We start from the raw sequence: 17,230 nt of genomic DNA, 5'->3' as shown, positions 1-17,230 counted from the left end.
GCATAGATCTGGGTGCTTAGTGAAAAAATAAATTTGTTTCCTAGATAGTACTTTTGAATTTGCTGAAAAACCTAGCAGGTCAAATAATTCATTTTGAGAAGAAACAAAATCGTTCAGTAAGTACACTGCTGAAGTAAAAGAGTTCAAAGGGGATCAACAGCATTTTACAAAAGGCAAATTGAAATAAAAATCTACGAGATCCAACAATAGCTACCAAATACCCCATCCCCAAGGTCATTTGAGGAACACCTGGGACCAAATCTCAACAAAAACCCCTTCACAAGTATCAGCACCCTCTACCCTGTCCCACTGGGTGGGGATGGGGTTTGCTTGCCTCCCTGGGAGGCCTAAGGCCATCACCAAACCTGGCAGCCTTGTGGGCTCCCATCCTTGTACCCCAGCTCCTGCACTGCCAGGTATGACTGCCACCAAAATCCTCCATCACCTCTCTGTTCTCCTCAGGCAGACAGAGCTCTGCTCAGTGGCTTCCAAGGGGCAGAGGAGCTGTGCTGACCTGAAAGGTGAGCTGGATATTGCAGTTTAATGTGGCTGCTAATCAGGAGGCTTTTCATGCCTACTTAGTAAATGTCCCTATTTACTTTAAATAAAACTGTTTGAAGAGCCAAAACAAAAATACCTATTCAGAGTATAGCAGACAAACCTAACTGTGAAAGTGATACTGCTGCAGAAAAATATGATGCAGCCCATTTTGCAAGGTTGCTAAATTATGTATTAGTAAGGGTGGCACACAGTGGCCTATTAATACATCTAGAGCCCTTTGTTGCCGTATTATCAATAACAAACCTTCTGCACTATTTTGGGAAATGACCTTTCTCCACAGCATGGTGTAGCACGAGCCAGGAACCTCCTGAGCTGTAATTCCAGCTGCACCATTGACTTGCTGCATGGTGAAGGAAAGTTGCTTTAACCTCCCAGGTGCTGTTTCTTTTTCTGTAAGGCTGTAGAGACACTGGCCTCCCTCTCAGCTCAGTGGAGTGCCTCACTAAGTTCAAATATTTAAGCAGAACTTTGGGGATGCAAAATGCCAGAGCAGTGTGACACATTGCTGTAGCTGCTTAAGGATATTAACAGAGCAGAAATTCAGCTGCAGCTGGACCAACATATTGTGCAGAGCTACAAGATTCTCTTTTCACAGGTGAGAATTTATAGCCACCAGCTTTAGGCTACAAATCACCACCCAGTAACTTGTCAGTGTTTTCAAGCCAGAGTTTCTTTCTCAACTCACAAGAAAGAAGATCTCAGTGCTTGGTCCCACCTACACGGCAGCAGAATTCAGGGTAATGTTAACAACCCGCAGAATGGTAAAGGATACACCTAAAATAACAACATACAGAGACCACAGGATAAGAATTACTGGGACGAGAGGAACACGCAGCAGATACTCAGTTTAGGCAGCCTGGGACATTTCAAATGTCAAAAAAAAAAAAAAAAAAGGTTGGGTTATAGGAAGTTTCAGAGATTAAAAAAAGAGAGCAGAGAGAGCAGAGACTGTAACAACACCAGCTCTTTCTCTCTCTAAATAAATAAAAGTCATGACTAAATGAAGTCATTCTGAAAACATGAACTATTTCATGTGCATATTTCATTTGCTTTGGCAGAATATTCCAAGGATTAACCCCCTCAAGCTGCAGGAACAGGTGGAAAACACAAAATACAGGAATGTGCATAACCACCCAGTAAAACTATAGGAAAGCTGTATTCCCAACTTAGAAAGAAACAGTCACATAACTCTTTTCCAAGGGGCAGAGATCAATTTGTTTCCAACACTTCACTTCTCTCCTGTGTTATTACAAAAGATACCATCAGTATTTGAGAGTTGTCTAATAACTCTCTTTAATATTTTAACCAACAGTTTCCAAATAAAATTTACTTTGTGTTCTTGAAACCCATCCTGCTAGAGGAAATTCCATTTCAATCCTATTGTAATAGACAGCACAACTCAAATTCCTGAATCTGCATCCCTAGTTCTTCAGAAATGAAGAGAGTTTGACAGCCTGGAAGATTCAACCTGAAAGCCACACCACCACACCCATATTTACATGAGGAAGTTCCCAGGGTGAGCACTATTCTTTCATCAGGATGATCCTCAAATGCCCTTTAAAAACTCCTTAACTATTATTTAAAAGCCCTTAGTTTTACAGACAGAGAGAAATAAGTTTGGCATGGAAGTTTAAGCATGACACGATTCAAGTTTATAAGGATTAAATTACAGGAGCTATTGAAATCCATGTTTGAATTTAATATGTCTCTACTGACAGATTTCATTTATTCATCCTAATTAACAGTGCCCAGAGACTGCTTTTTCACCTCCTTTGGACTGAATACGGCCAAATGTCAGCCCTGAGGTGGGGCACAGGCATCCCTGAGGCAGCGGAGGTGCCGAGCGCTGCCATACAGCACCATCTAAGGGCTCTCCATAAGTACTGCCGAGGGGACGGATGGAATGAGTCAAACCTATGGATTGGCTCCTGGATGTTCCCAGCCAGCTGCCAGGCTCCCAGGCACACACCGGGGTCACCGCAGCAAAACTCTCTGAGCAACTGCTTCCTCTCCAAGTCCACGGATTCATCAGGAATCATCTGGAAAACAAAGTTACCAAGAAGCTGCCCGAGGAATGATTTTCAGAATAACAAGATTTACCTCTGTCATTAGCAGCAATTTGTTTCTCTCTGTGGCAATCTCTTGGCATGCAGGCAAGGTGGTTTATTACAAACACTCCAGATTAAGCACAGAAGAAAATGTTATGGCTTCTAGATTTAGAAATGGAAAAATAAGAGTAGCTTTAATTCTATCCAGCTTGTATAGTATTTAAATCTCTATTTCATTTTTCTTCATAATTTATAAAAATCTTGCTCATGAAAATATCTTCTTCTGGAGTGGTTTTGTGATGTAATCTACATAAGGAAATACACACTAACCTGAGGATCCACTTATCCAGCCTTAATATCAAGGAACACTCAATAAAGAAAAAAAAATTATGAAAGCAAAAGTATTCAAACTGTCCCACAGAAATGCCCTTGCATGTTAGATGATCACTAAGGTTCAGTGTTCAAAAATGTTACATGAGAGCTATTCAGACTAGACTAATTTACAGGATCTGTGCCTGTCTCCACAGCAATGTTTTCTGAGATGAAAGAATTGGCAGTGGGCCAAACAAGATTATTTTAATTATCCCAGTTTCCCTCTGAAATTTCCTGTCTCACTGCATCTGAAGTTTACCACCCCCAAAATGGAAAGCTGACCTGCCTAGCAGGACAAACCTCAGGCAGCCTTTATTCTAGGCCCTTACTCCATCACGTGTAGGCACATGCTTCACTGCTGACCTCTCCTGACCTCAGGGTGTGGAGAAGCAGCAGCATTTCTAACACGGAAGGAATTGTGTGTGGTGAAAATGAGTCTGGAGCAGTGTCTCCAGCTAAACTGAAAGACATGTGCATCGTGCAAGACGTGAAACTGGGACTTTCAACACATCATAATTCAAAATAACTGTTAAATGTCAGTACAGAAATAAAGCATTCAGTGGCTTTTAGTCATAATAGTGCTGTACAGTGGCCATGCTCTGCTCCATTGCTGCAGGTGTGGAAATGACAGTACTAAAGAGTCCCACATTAAAGACTCCTTCATTTCTAAGAATGTCATATTCTAATGGACAGTCAAAAGGAAAAGTGAAGGACAACAATATTTGAAGTGAAGTCTGAAACATTAACTTTCAAATCTAATCAGTTTCTATTGGCATTGCACACAAAAAGAACCAGTCAGGTTTTAAGTGCTGCATCGTAGCACTCAAACAACAAAAAAGGGTTTTTTTACTTTTACTGAAACTGTTTCTAAAAGCTTATTGATCTTGACCTATTTCTAGTTCCCTACTTCTCCTGTAAATCAGAAGTTAAGAACACGAGTTCAGCCTCTTGTTTTGAGTCCTGCAGATATCAGATATTAGCAGCTGTTGTTCAGTGAAGACAGACAAATTATAATCACAGCTCAAAATAAGAAATCCTGTTTGGGTGAACACAATTTGCTCTGTTCATCAAGCAAGGGCATGAAATGTCATTCCTCTCAGCCTCAGATAGCAGTCAGGATTTCCAGGTAGATAATTTTGTTAAGATTCATGCAATATAAAAAAAAAAAAAGAACAATATTTTCAACATAATTTCCATTCCCATTTGCTAATTATTTTTCTTGATTGAGCTCTGCCAGACACCATGCACTTGCCGTGCTTTTGACATGGCATGTAGGGCAGAAGCCAGTTTCTTATGCAGCTGTCTGTTCTGGAATGAATATCTGATCTATCTGATCTCAATTATGCAATTACAGCAATATTAGTCCTCTCCATTAATTTTACAAGATTGGAACAGCAGAGTTTCTCTTTAAACTTCAGAAGAGGAGGGACACCAGAGCATAACAGGCTTGTGAAACACATGCTGACCTTTTAACACATTGACCTGTAGTGCTCTGAAAAGCTACCAATGAATAGAGGGGAGAAGTCAGTGCTGGAGGGTGACAGGGGGGAAAGGAGAAAACCACCACACCGACAAGGCATTATTTTCCACCTAGTCTCCACGAGCATAAAGGTGTCTCAGGATAACATTTCTGGCAGAAAAAGTATACAAATAGCTGTTTTTCACTCAGATCTAGGTGTAAAAGACAAGCATTTGAGCAACAGTAAAAGCTCCAGGTCTAAGCCTCTGATGTTGTACAGCACAACAATTGTTGCAGCTTCTGGTGTCACTAAAGAGCCTTTGTCCAGTCAGGATAACAATTTACAGTTTAGAGTTAAGGTGAAACAAGCAACTTACTCCTTGCTCTTATTTTGCAGGCTTTGCCAGATTTGATCAGATAAAGGCACGCTTTCAGTGCAGACCCTCAATCATTTTCAACCACGTTCAATACCCCTTCTGGTTCAGTTTGTGAAATCCCTTCTAAAAGATGTAAACCAGGAAATTCTTAGTGCCCTGATTTCCTCTATGGATTATTTTGCCTATTTTGAAATACTAGGAAAGCTTCTCTAAATAAGAATAGACCTTACTGTGATGGCTGAAGTCTTTCTCCTTCCATGAGAGGAGGGTCTGACATCACAGTCTGGGAACCAGCTTTGATCCTTTTCCTGAAAAGAGGCAGGATACATCTTAGTATAGTTACTTGTCCCTGTATTTCCCATCCTCCACATCTTCCTAGGATAGTGCCTGCTTTCTTCTAAGACTTGATGAGAGAAAAGAGGAGTAAAGGGCAAAGGTAACCAAGAGGTCAAGAAGAGATGCTTTCCCTCCGACGCTGCTAACAAGGCACAGCACAGGAGTTTCACACGGCTTCAGAAACCCTTGTTCTCCGCTGGTGAGCTCCGTCCAAGCCCGGGTTCACCGAGGTTACAGCAAAAGAAAAGGTTGTACTTTTGTTGATCAACGCTGCTAAGCAACAAGTCATAAAAACCAACATCACCCTTGTCTTCTGCTGGTTGCAATTAGAGAACTACAAACAGGATCACAGATTCAGGGCCGGGAGAAAACCTTTAGCAGTGTGAGTGTGCACTGCTCCCAGCCACACAGCTCATGCAGCAACTTCTCATTAGACACACATTCTGCATCCCCAGCCATTGCAGCCTGCACAGGGCAGGTCAGCCCAGGCCTCTGAAGCTGTAATAGCCTTTGGCTTCTCGTAGGTTGTAATCTCGAGGTTGTAGTGGTCACTTTCAATTGAAGAAATAAAGCAGAAGTGTTGTCAGTCCCCGATTAACTCCATGAATATCTGAGTCATGTTAAAAGGTGCATAACTAAAGCTTTTATAGGCACTCTACCAGTGGAAGAGAGGTAAGAGGAAATTAAGACATAGTAACACAGAGCAGGAACTCACTTTGTCACGGTATTTTCAGGAAAAATACAGGAATTTTATAATACATTCTGAACGGTGACGCTTTTAACTTGTTACAAGTAACTTATTACAATTTTTTACTCACACTACAAGAACTTCTAACTATTCTCCACTTAGAGCACAATTACAAACAAACCCACCTAGTGCCAAAGGACAAGTGTCACATGGTCCCATGCAACAAACAAATCCGAAAGACAGGAACAGGAGTTGAATTTATGATTTTTGTAAGCCTCACACAGCAAACAGTGGCAGTCACATCAGTTTCTGTGGCTTCACAGTGAATTATCCAAGATAATTCTTATGCTCCTACAGGAGGAAAAATAGAGAAAAACAGGCATTCTTCTTGCTGCTCCATAATGTGCCTTCTCCATACATTGTCATGAATGCCAGCTCCTCTTTTCCTTCCTTGTTCGTCAGCTGTCCTTAATATGACAGGAGGGAACAGAGTATGCCTGTCATCCTTCCATTCTAAGTATGTACTCCAATTGCTTATGAGTTTTCAATTTTGAAACTTTTATTCTCAATTTAAAAATGCTGGCAATGTTCCATTCTGAGGTGGGTAGGTTACTTTTAAATAAACTGTAAGAAATATGACTGTGGAGTAGCTGAACTTTTTGGAAGAGGAATCCTGTTGCTAGTCAGTCTGTGATTGTCCAGCTCTTCAGGGGAACACACTAATGTTTCCTAAATACATTCTTTATCAACTTTTGTTCAATCTTTCATTAAATTATAAATGTTTTAGAACAGTCCAGCAGGAATAGTTACAGAAGCACTAAGCTCTGTGAAAATGTTTTTCTCATTTTAAGTCTTGGAGTATGTTACTTATTGACTGTGCATCCAAGGGGGAGCAACAGAGCACCATGAGAAAGGAAAATAAAGGGGAAATAAAGATGTTTGCACCAGTACAGAGCAAGCCAGTAATTGAATATTGCCACATTACAAAAGAAAACTTTAGAAAGGGAACTGTGTATAGTTAAAAAAAAAAAACCTTTGTATTCTTTAGTTTTACTCAACTCCCATGCCCCAAAATCTCAAATAGCCAACACATTTCAGATTCGCAAATGAGCAATATATGTGAGGAGAACATAAAGGCTGAAGCAGTATGCACAACAGGAAGTAATGCATTTACAGAAGGCAGACTAGGTATCAAAGGAAAGTTTTTTATTACTTAAAGCAGGACATTACAACAGAACAGTAGTCAAGAAGGGGTCACTGGGTCCTGTCACTGAAAACAGAGAGATTAGATATGAAAGGAATAAGTCACACGAAGAGCATGAACTTGCTAAGAGCATTTTTTCCACCTTAAGTAACGTGGCTGTAAATATATGTGGGGCTCAGAGTAAAGACTATTGAACTGTAACCCCTACACTCTCTGACCTGTTTCAGAGTCCTGGGTAAATCACTTGATCTCACCACACTTATTTTTTTCCACCAGCAATATCTATTACACAGGGACCTGGGGAAAAGTTTCACACTTACAGACAACTGCAAGACTTTGTAGGAAACGTCTTTGTGTATCTAAACCTTACCTCCCATATTCATTTGTCTAACAGTTTGTCATACCTCCAGCTACCAATTTCATCTTGCTATTGGCTTCTCATGAAGTTATATTATTGTCTCAAACTATTCTGCAATAGCTGTGGGTTTAAGTGTTAACATGAGAGCAGCTTGACAACTCCAGAAACTAAGAATATGTCAACATCCTACTCAACAGATTTGTTTACTATCTTTCTTCAGAAGCCTGTTTACTCGAATAACAGTATTTTAATGCATTTTAGTCAAGTTAATCCCACAGAGATAAAAATGATGAGCTGGAAACGTTCTTCCCTATCTTGGGACATAGTGGGTTGTTTACAGAGTTGTAGCCAACCAGCTGAAGCTCTACAGTCCTTCTGAAGACAATGCATCAGCCCAGCCCACGAGAACACTGCACAATTAATTGAACAGCAGGTGACTCCAAAATGTATCACAGAAACATTCTACAGGCTGTAAAACAAACTATTTCATTACAACGTGAAAGGCTCAGTTCACAGTTTGCACAGGGCAGCTTTTCAGTTTGGTAGGGGAATCACTGAAAAACAAAACAGGGACCCTCATTTACTGTTTCATTTTCAAAGACTCCTCTCAATATAAGGATATTTCTCCATCTACTGAAGCATGAGGCATGACTGAACACATAAAGAAGGCAAATCAGATTTTCACTTAACATTCTGCTTTAAGAGGAAAATGCCTGCTTAAGCCATTGCACTTCTGCTAAGAGTTCATTTGTAGATTAACAAAACTGTAAAAGAAGCAACAAAATGAGAAAATGACAGCCCATAGCTTGAGTGGATCAGCAGACCTGCATCCAGAAAACAAATACTGAAGAAGCTGTAAAACATATTCTGCTTGAGAAGGTGTCATTTAAACAAAGCTGCAGGCTCTGTTTTACTTGCTTGGCAGCTCCTGTATAAGAGACAAGGAAAAAAGCAGTCCCTGACAGAAGTAATGACCATAATAAAAGCTTGATCTAACAGATAAACACAAATGGGGTCACCTCAAAAACTGCCACCCAAAACAAAGGTGTTCTCAAAAAGTTGAGAACTCACTAGTTAAAATGCTGCTGCTCTCATTAATTAATTTCCCACCTGACTGTCATTTCTTCTACAAGGTACCATGAAATACAGTCAGTACTTAAAGCTGAAAGGACTCAAAGAACACAAGACGTTGCTTTTGGTTTGGGGCACTCTGTCATGTTCAATAGAGGTTGTTTAAATAAAAATTCAGCGTGGCTATAACAAAGTTACTGTGCTTCTGCCACTCCATACATTCCTTCAGCTTCTTTGTAACTGCAGCAATCCCAAAGCAGTGATTAAGAAACAGGAGGAAGCAGTCAGAGCTCAGAAGTTCTGACAATTTAGGAGGTGGAAACCACTAACACCAACTACCCTGGTGTAAACTTTCTTACCAAAGAAATGCCTCAGCTGTATGGCCCCCAAAACACCAAAACGCCCTTCCTTAGTGTTTCACTGCAAACAGTGCCTAGTAGGCAAAATTAGGAACATGATATAACAACTGGGACAAGGGGAAAGAAGAGAAAAAAATATTTTGAGAGGAAAAAAACCCAAATGAAAACAAACAACATGAAGGTAAAAAGAAGATTTAAGCAACAGAATTCACTGCTATACTGAAATTGGTTTGCCAGATGCCAAACAGGTGAAATTTAGCTAAAGTCACCATACTTTTTATGTACATGTCTAGAAAATCAAAACTGTGAAAATTATCACTTCCAATATATTTCTCTAAAAATTAATCTATCTAAGCACCAACAGGCTCACAAATTCTCCTGTTTAATTGGTTTTACTGTCAGGTCTCCAAAAATTAGCACTTTTCCACCTTATCCTTCACATTTAGTGGGTACCAAATGAGCTCTGCTTTCTAGATCATGGATCAGGAAAATGTTTCCTCCAGATTTTTCTCGAGGGAAAATAAAAAAATAAAAGTGCTTTTGGTTGGAAGCAGTCTTGTCTTCTGCAGGAGATAAAAAAAACCACCAAACACAACTGGCATTTTGCTCGAATCCAAAAAACATAAGTCAGATTAGAAAACTATAAAACATTATTTTTAGAGATAAATTATTCTAGTATAAAGACATCTGCTATTAAAACATCACGGGTAACATTTGTTCCATCTGATGTCTGCATGTAAAAAAAAGTCTAACTACATTTTGTTTCTAGATAAAACATCTATTTTGAAACTGAGATGGTTATAATTCCCTTCTCCTACTGTACAGTGTGTAATAACTAACTACAGCTTCCACAGAGGGACCAAACACCACTATGTTCTATTTATATGCATACAATTTATTTAAAACTAAGGCTGTGGTCTGGTGCTGTCAGGCAGTCCAATGCTCTTGCTGTCACTCAAGGTGAGGAAAGAAAATGCAATCCATTCTGGCAACAGCTGCTGCTATATTAGAATGGAAAGCTGCAGAGTCAACTGCTCTGAGATGACCCCACAACCAGAATCAAACCCACAAATGCACCACCACAAATCTCACTCTCCTGCCCTCCCAAACCCAATCATTTTACATGGGCATCCAGTTTTTATCAACAGATCTACGGCATGTACAAATAGAAGATTCAGAGATTTATTTTTTTCCAATACAGTGCGTAATAATCTCTTAGTGTTCATGTTTACATAAAGCACTTATCAAGAACAGAGTACAATGCTTAGAGACCATCTTTGAATGCCTTCAGCAGCAGGTCTGCTGCCAGTCCAGGAGACAAGACTCCTCTAAGAACTTTCTCTTCCAGAAGTGGGATCTTATCCTTGACTGCCACGTGATTCCGGAAGTGCTCCAGCATGTTTTCCTGGATGAGGTTCCACATCCACACTTTCTGCTGTTTCCGTCGTTTGGCAAGCAGCTCGCCACTTGTGAGCATGAGGTCACGGAACTCGGTCATTTTATCCCACATATCCGAGATCCCCTCCCCGGTTTTGGCAGAGATGCGCATTACCTGTTGGATCCAGAGGAATTGTTAAAGCCAGGTTAGCTGCTGGCCTTGAGGCTTCCATTACTGGATCACGTACGTTGCATGGAAATTAAGAAATGTGTGATGGAAGCTTCCTTCAGTACTCGCTTCATGAGGCTCTATGCATTTCTGCACCTTCCTCCCCAGCTCCATCCCCCCCCCAAAAAAAACCCTGGGATTCTACTAACTAGAAGTAGACCCTGAGATCCAAACTATTTGGGATATTTGTCCAGCTGCTTGCTATCAGAATAATTTTTACTAAGTCCTTCAGATAAAAGGTACATTATTGATCGTTTACTTAAATGTAGAGTTAAGTGCATGTTCTGGTAGCTAATCTTTTGCACTTAAAATACACCGGAAACAAGGTATTTTGACTAATTTTTTTTGCCTTTGCTTTCAAGACCAGGAATGAATTTTACCATTAATATTTCAGACATCCAGCAAAGTCTTTCAAATTGAACAGCCTGTTTTTTTAAAAAAAAACTTTCACTCCTTTTCCACATTTACAAAAGAAAGGCTAATCCCCAAGCAGCCCAGCTGATATAAACTCAGCTTAATGGGTCAATTTCCATAGCAGGGTAGAACAAACCTCCTTTACAGATAGTTTATTTATAAAGGAAGTGAGTGCGTGTGTGCTTATTCTATATACACATATTAAAAATTAGTACTGAATCTTCTCCTTAAAACTCCTCCAAAACCTTTTAGTAGATAAAATACAGCATTAAAACCAAAGACCCACAGGATGAGAATTCCAATTATCTAGCCATTTTCATTATGTGAGAAACTAAAAAGATTAAAGCAATAAAGGAAAGAGATGAACTAGTGGAAGGAAAAAGATAATCACAGGCTTCAGAGTTACAATGGAGGGAGAAGTAGATTCAGGGACATTTTTAGATATGCAGAGTTTACAAAAAGCAAGTAAAGTTTGCACCACTCCTGATGTCAGTAATAGCTCTGCTAGCACAGAGATTGTAGCTCAGGGCAGAAGTCCTGGTGAGCAGGAGTGGCTTTGCAGTGTTTCCTGTGGCACACCTTGAGATCCGAGGTGAAGCACAGACAGCAGCAACCACCTCTGCAGCACACTGAGCCTAAACAACCAACTGCAATTTTTAAAAAGAGCCCAGGGAGACCAGGACAGCTAGATGAGAAGATACCAATCTTAACTCATTCAGCACTTTTTCTGGGGGGAGGAATACAAAAAAACCCCAAACACATCACCAAAACCCAAACAAAACCAAACCAGACCCAAACAGACCCACAAAAGACAGGTAACTCCACAAACCTTTGGCCTCCAAACCTTTGAACGCTTGCGAAGCAGCTTCATGGCACTGACGTACTCAGCCTGGATTCTCCGGGCAGGCACAACTAAATCACCATCAGCCTTATTGATGGCAACCAGATCTGCCATCTCAATGATGCCCCGTTTGATGCCCTAAATGCAACAGGGACACAAATCAGGAGTACCCACAGGGGCTGTGACACACTGATTCACCACAAAAAGCAGGTCAAAATGATTTGGTCGTTTCTAGTTTTCTCCCCAAAAATATAAATATAAGTAGTAAACATGTCAAAGTTAAGCCATGGTGTATCAAAAGTTTACATGCCAATATTTTTGAAATCAAAAAGGGAGCTTAACTGTGCAGTAAGTGGATGACACTGAAAATACTTAATAATGATGGTACAATGGACAAAACACTATTGATGTAGACTTTCTGAATAGATACTACATGCTGAATTTAAGTTTCTCTTTCTAGTCCCAGGTAGTAACCAATAAGAGAAACTGAAAAATACCTGTAGTTCATCTCCACCCGCAGGTGGTAGCAGTAATATAAACATATCAACCATATCAGCCACAGCAAATTCTGACTGGCCCACACCTAAAAAAATTAAATTCAGAATTTACCATTTACTAAAAACTTTCAGTCACATTAATGAAAGGAATTAGGACAGATCCCAGCACTGCCCCACGAACAAATCCCACTACCAAAACAAAGACAACAGGAAACACACCAGTTTAGTAAAAGACCTATAAGACTAGAAAATAAGACAGAATGAGCATTTATGTTCAACCAGTGACCATGCAGGAAAACATGGGCAAAATCAAGGCAGGAAGTATGCAATTATTAGCACACCCTATTTTCATATCACAACAGGATAGTCAAAGCAAACCGTAAGCACATACCTACTGTTTCCACAAGAACAACATCATAGCCTCCTCCTTCACAGAGTAGAATGGCTTCATTTGTGGTCCTTGTGACACCTCCCAGTGTCCCACTGGTTGGAGATGGCCTGATGTATGCATTCATGTCTCTTGACAACTCAGTCATCCGTGTTTTATCACCCAGTAGGGAACCTAATGTTAAATTATTTCAAGAGTGCAACATAGACAAACTCCCCCTTCTCCCCCCACCCCGCCAATACATGAGTGAGGAGACAGATCTCTTGTACAAAGTCAGTCAAATAAGACTATCCTAGCCTTATTTATAGCTGCTCAAGACTTAGCTGAGGACTAGGAAGCTACTGCCTGGTTCTTCTACTTCTCAGAAGCTGGAAAGGCCTGACAGGCAGACTTTATTGCTACTAAACACAAAGAATTTGTGCTAGGTCAGAATGAATTCTTCAACTCCTGAATGGCTTTTTGAAGCCTATACACATCAGGCCACGCAGCCAATTCTTGTCTGTTCCTGTCCAAAGGGACAAATCTCTGCCTCATGATTCATCATGCTTTGATGCTGGATGTTTTGTTTTAAGAGAGCTGACACATGTCCCTGCTTTCCTTCTACTCAAACAAACTGCAAATCAGATTCAGCGAGATCTACACACTCGATGTGCACTCCAAAAGATGAGAGATGCTCAGTTCTTTCAACTGGTGCAGTCTTGCTGTCACATTTTGCTATTCTGCTGATGCCTCCTGAAGGCATGCATTCAAGAACACAGTCTTCTTAGCTCCAAGTCATTGCAATGCTCCAGTTATTTCCTTTATAAATAGTTGCACACCTCCAACAGCACAGAAGATGGAAAAATTAATGGTGCTGCCTGGCAGCTGCCCCTTATGAAAAGATCAAAATCAAGATTGTATTATTTGTATCAGAGATACCACAAATCAAGCATGGTCAGCTTGTAATTTCCCTACAATTTTTTTGGAGAGTTACAGATCACAGCCTGTCATCACTAATTCTACATAACTTCAAAAAATTCAAATTTAGAAAAGAAAAATTGTAAGGTGACATTTGAACACTGGAAAAGAGGAAATCTTAAACTGGTAGCTGTTTCCCGATTTTGTATCACACAGGAAAAAAAAATGAAAACTTGAGTTATTTTATATTCTACTGTTATAGGCACCAAGTTTTCTTCTACTTGGCCCAATGAGATACTTCTGTAGTTGTTGTATTAGAAACTTGACTCAAACTTTAATTCACACTCACCACCACTTGTACTAGAGGAAGGGTCTACAGCCAACACAGCCACTTTGTGTTTTCTTTCTGTAAGCATTTTCCCAAAGCATTCTATGAAGGTCGATTTTCCAGCACCAGGAGGACCAGACAACCCTAAATAATCACATTGGGAAGAAAAAAACATTTTGCTAGTCAAATAAATAATACATCTCGTGAATACCATCAACACCTAAGTTAATAATAATTCATACTTTAACACAGCATCACAACAAAAGCAAATAAAAGCTATACCAAAACAAAATAGGAGTTTGGCAACGCAGCAGCACTTCACCATCCCTCATCCTACTGACACTAACATAACATTGGGTTTATCCACATCTATTTCCTCCCCTCCAAATAAAATTACTTATACTGTGTGACTTATCCTTCAGAACTTTCAAAATGTTATATATTAGAACTGGATTTTTCAGATTTACTACAAAAGAAACATTCCAAAATGAAAAGCAAGCCCTTACCTTGAAGAGCTGCTCTTTCAAAAAAAAAAAAAAAGAGGCCATTAATTTGCATGTCAAAGCTCACAAACTAAGATAAGCACCAAACTTTTCTCACTCCCATGTCCCAGTTCTTGTTCTTGCTACCTTTGTACAGACAGGAGAGATGACAGATGGGCATGACACATGTCAACAGTCCATCTCTTTGTAAGGGAAAAATATTTTACAGCTTCCAAGAGAAGCAGGTTCAAGTCTCCTTCAGCTGTAAAGCTGCTTAACAGAGGGCCATAAAACAAGAAGGTGCATATTTTTACTTCTGTAGACTAAAAAAGGGATTCAGGAAATGTTCAAGAAAACACCTTCTTTGGGAAAAGACCAGGTTTGCTTGACTACATTTTTCCGTAAGCATAGATAACATCGCATCAATCTGCAAACTAACTAATGTTTAACCTTATAATGGTTACAAAGCCCACCCTGAAAAACACACTCCCAAGAAGCAATGATAATTTCTAAAGCGTTTTGCATCTCAAGCCATAATTCCACTGGACAACAGAAGCAATCTAGAGTGGTTATAAACCACAAAAAAAATAACAATCCAAGACTACAGACCGCAAACAAGAGGGATAATAAAAGGTGAGGACAGTAATTACATGTAACCAACTACTAGGCAAGACATAAAAGGACTAACCCACTCTAAAGGCAAGTGGCTTTCCTTGATTTAACTTTTCTTGTTCCCTGTGGTAGGATAATACCTTCTGAAGCAGCACCTGGGCTACTTTCTTCTTCCTACTCTGAGTTGATTCTATAAGTGTAATGGCTTCAGCTAAACAGGCTCTGTGGCCCTGGATTAGCCCATGATAAAGTCTGTCTACAAGTCTGTGCTCCCGGTCAGAAAGTCCCTCTACTTGCTGCTCAGGGGCTGCTTGCTGGCACAGCTCTCTCCTCAAACCATTTGATGAACAAATCCATTTTGAAAGACAGCGGTGTGCTGGCACAAGAGATTCGACGCCTAGGAAATCTGCTTGGGGAGGGAAGCGAAAGTTCACGAAGTAAGTTCTTCTGGAGAAATAACAACGAGGGAACCTCAGCAGCAGAGAGGGGATCTTCATCTTGTCTGGATAAAAGTATCAGAGTTGTCAGCTCACTTCTGTTTGCAGATACCCTAAAGAGAAGGAAAATCGTTTTTACTTTCTTCAGTGCACTTACGAGAACTCAAATTAAATTTACATACACCCGTCACCATCCGGTATTTTATCTGTACCTGATGCCTTGAATTAAAAAATGTCCGTCCCCTTTTAAACAGACACAATAAAAACAAGCTGTAGAATCAAAACACAGCATCTCTTTATTATCATACTTCATTATTAAAATGATCCAAAAAAGTACTTTCAAAAAAGCCTCTGAGAGCACACACAGCGCACTACAAATCCAGGAATGGCGCTTATGGGAATGGCGGTATATTCTAGTTTGACGGGCTAATTTGGGGGCTGTTTCTAACAATTATTCGGGATGAGGGCATATGTGCACTTATTTCATTCAGAAAGAGGTAAAAAGGGAGGGCGAGCGTAGATTAGACACATTAGAGAATATTTGGAAGTGAAGAGGAGGAGCTGCAGCCTCCCCGAGCGCCCGGGCGGCCTCGGCCCCGCTCCCGCCGCCTCAGCCCTGAGGGGATGAGGGCCCGGCCAAAGCCGCCACCGCCCGCCATTCCCGGCCGCGGCCCCCATTCCCGGCACCTACCGGAGCCGCCCCGCTCCGCCCCGGGAAGTGACGCCCTCAGGCTGAGCCGGAACCCGGTGTCCCGCAGGAAAAGGGGCGAGCAGGGCCGGGATAAGGGTGCCGATGGGCGAGGAGCGGCCCCGCCATTGCCCGGGCCCCTCAGAGCGGGGGGACAAGGCCTCAAGGCTCAGGTGTGGCCGTTCCGTGAGCACGCAAACTTCCAGGGCCATGGGGTCACAGTCTCCCTGCCCTGGCCTCACAGTGAAGTGGTTCAAATAATTTCTCTCCTGATTTAGAAATGTCCACTCTGAATCCGTGCACGGCCATTTACTAGTCCTCCCACTTCGTTTCATACACCAAGAAAGGAAAAGAAATGCTTAAATCTCCACACGTGCTAATTAAATCACGTTTATTTTCAGCCTTATTAATCCTTCTCTTTAAAGTTTCCTGTCGCGGAATGTTGGTTTATTGTGAGGCGGGGTTTGGTTTACTTCCTTTTTCTCCCCCCCCCCCCCCAGTAATTTCTTATTCCTCCAGTCATCATCGTCTCACCACCCTTTTTCTGCCCGTCCTCTCGTTAAAGTACACAGTTCTATTTCCAATTCTATTTCCAATAAGTGTAAAGGCACAGAATCCACTGGCTGAGCTGTTCCCAGTGCCTCGCACTGTCCTGCAAAGACTTTTTCACTCTGTCATCACATGGGCAGTGAAAATGACAGACTATTTAATAGCAAAAGTTTTGCTCCGAATTACTGAATGCACGATTTAATCTCACTACTCTTACTCCAGTCCAGAAGATGATGATACACAGAGAATGGAACACTTCAGGGTTAAGAAAATACACAATTTTGTGTCTCTGTCAGCATGGGATGAAACCATGGCAGAAAGAGACAAGAAATTCCATTTCAAAATAGCCTTGTGAGGTCTTTCTGTTTAACCGAGTCTTTATTCACCAGTTAGTATGGATCACTATAATGTCTTCATTAAAAAGCTTTCTAAGGCTCTCTGTTTCAAGTGCTGTGCTTACACCGAGGTAGCACACCCCCACTATTATTTTAATAACAGCAGAAACAACAAAAAAAAATTTGCTACTGCTTAATTGATCCTTCAGATTATGCCCTTTTATGCTCTCCCAGCTTGAATACTTTTGTCAGTGACCTTGATGAACAGGCATGCAAAATTGCACATTTCATCAACGCTGAAGAGGAGAGGGGATTGTTCGGTT

The 17,230-nt window shown here is 40.8% G+C and overlaps 1 protein-coding gene across 2 annotated transcripts; it reads right to left on the bottom strand.

Annotated features, from left to right (window-relative positions):
- Positions 1–10,001: 10,001 nt before the first annotated feature.
- MMAA (metabolism of cobalamin associated A) lies at positions 10,002–16,484 on the bottom strand. 2 transcript variants are annotated; one of them, XM_088164078.1, is made up of 7 exons: positions 16,027–16,484; positions 14,975–15,448; positions 13,826–13,948; positions 12,583–12,753; positions 12,192–12,277; positions 11,683–11,832; positions 10,002–10,385 (listed from the first exon to the last, which is right to left on the bottom strand). In XM_088164078.1, exons 2-7 carry the CDS (start codon positions 15,393–15,395, stop codon positions 10,098–10,100), a joined length of 1,239 nt encoding a protein of 412 aa, XP_088020204.1. In that variant the 5' UTR covers positions 15,396–15,448; positions 16,027–16,484; the 3' UTR covers positions 10,002–10,097. The 2 variants fall into 2 exon arrangements, with proteins under 2 accessions (XP_088020204.1, XP_088020203.1); XM_088164077.1 differs by having other exon boundaries at positions 15,548–16,027.
- Positions 16,485–17,230: the final 746 nt, after the last annotated feature.

Source organism: Sturnus vulgaris, chromosome 4 (assembly GCF_052056855.1).
Source record: "Sturnus vulgaris isolate bStuVul1 chromosome 4, bStuVul1.hap1, whole genome shotgun sequence".
NCBI lineage: Eukaryota > Metazoa > Chordata > Aves > Passeriformes > Sturnidae > Sturnus > Sturnus vulgaris.
This window is presented reverse-complemented; position numbering and strand designations above follow the sequence as displayed.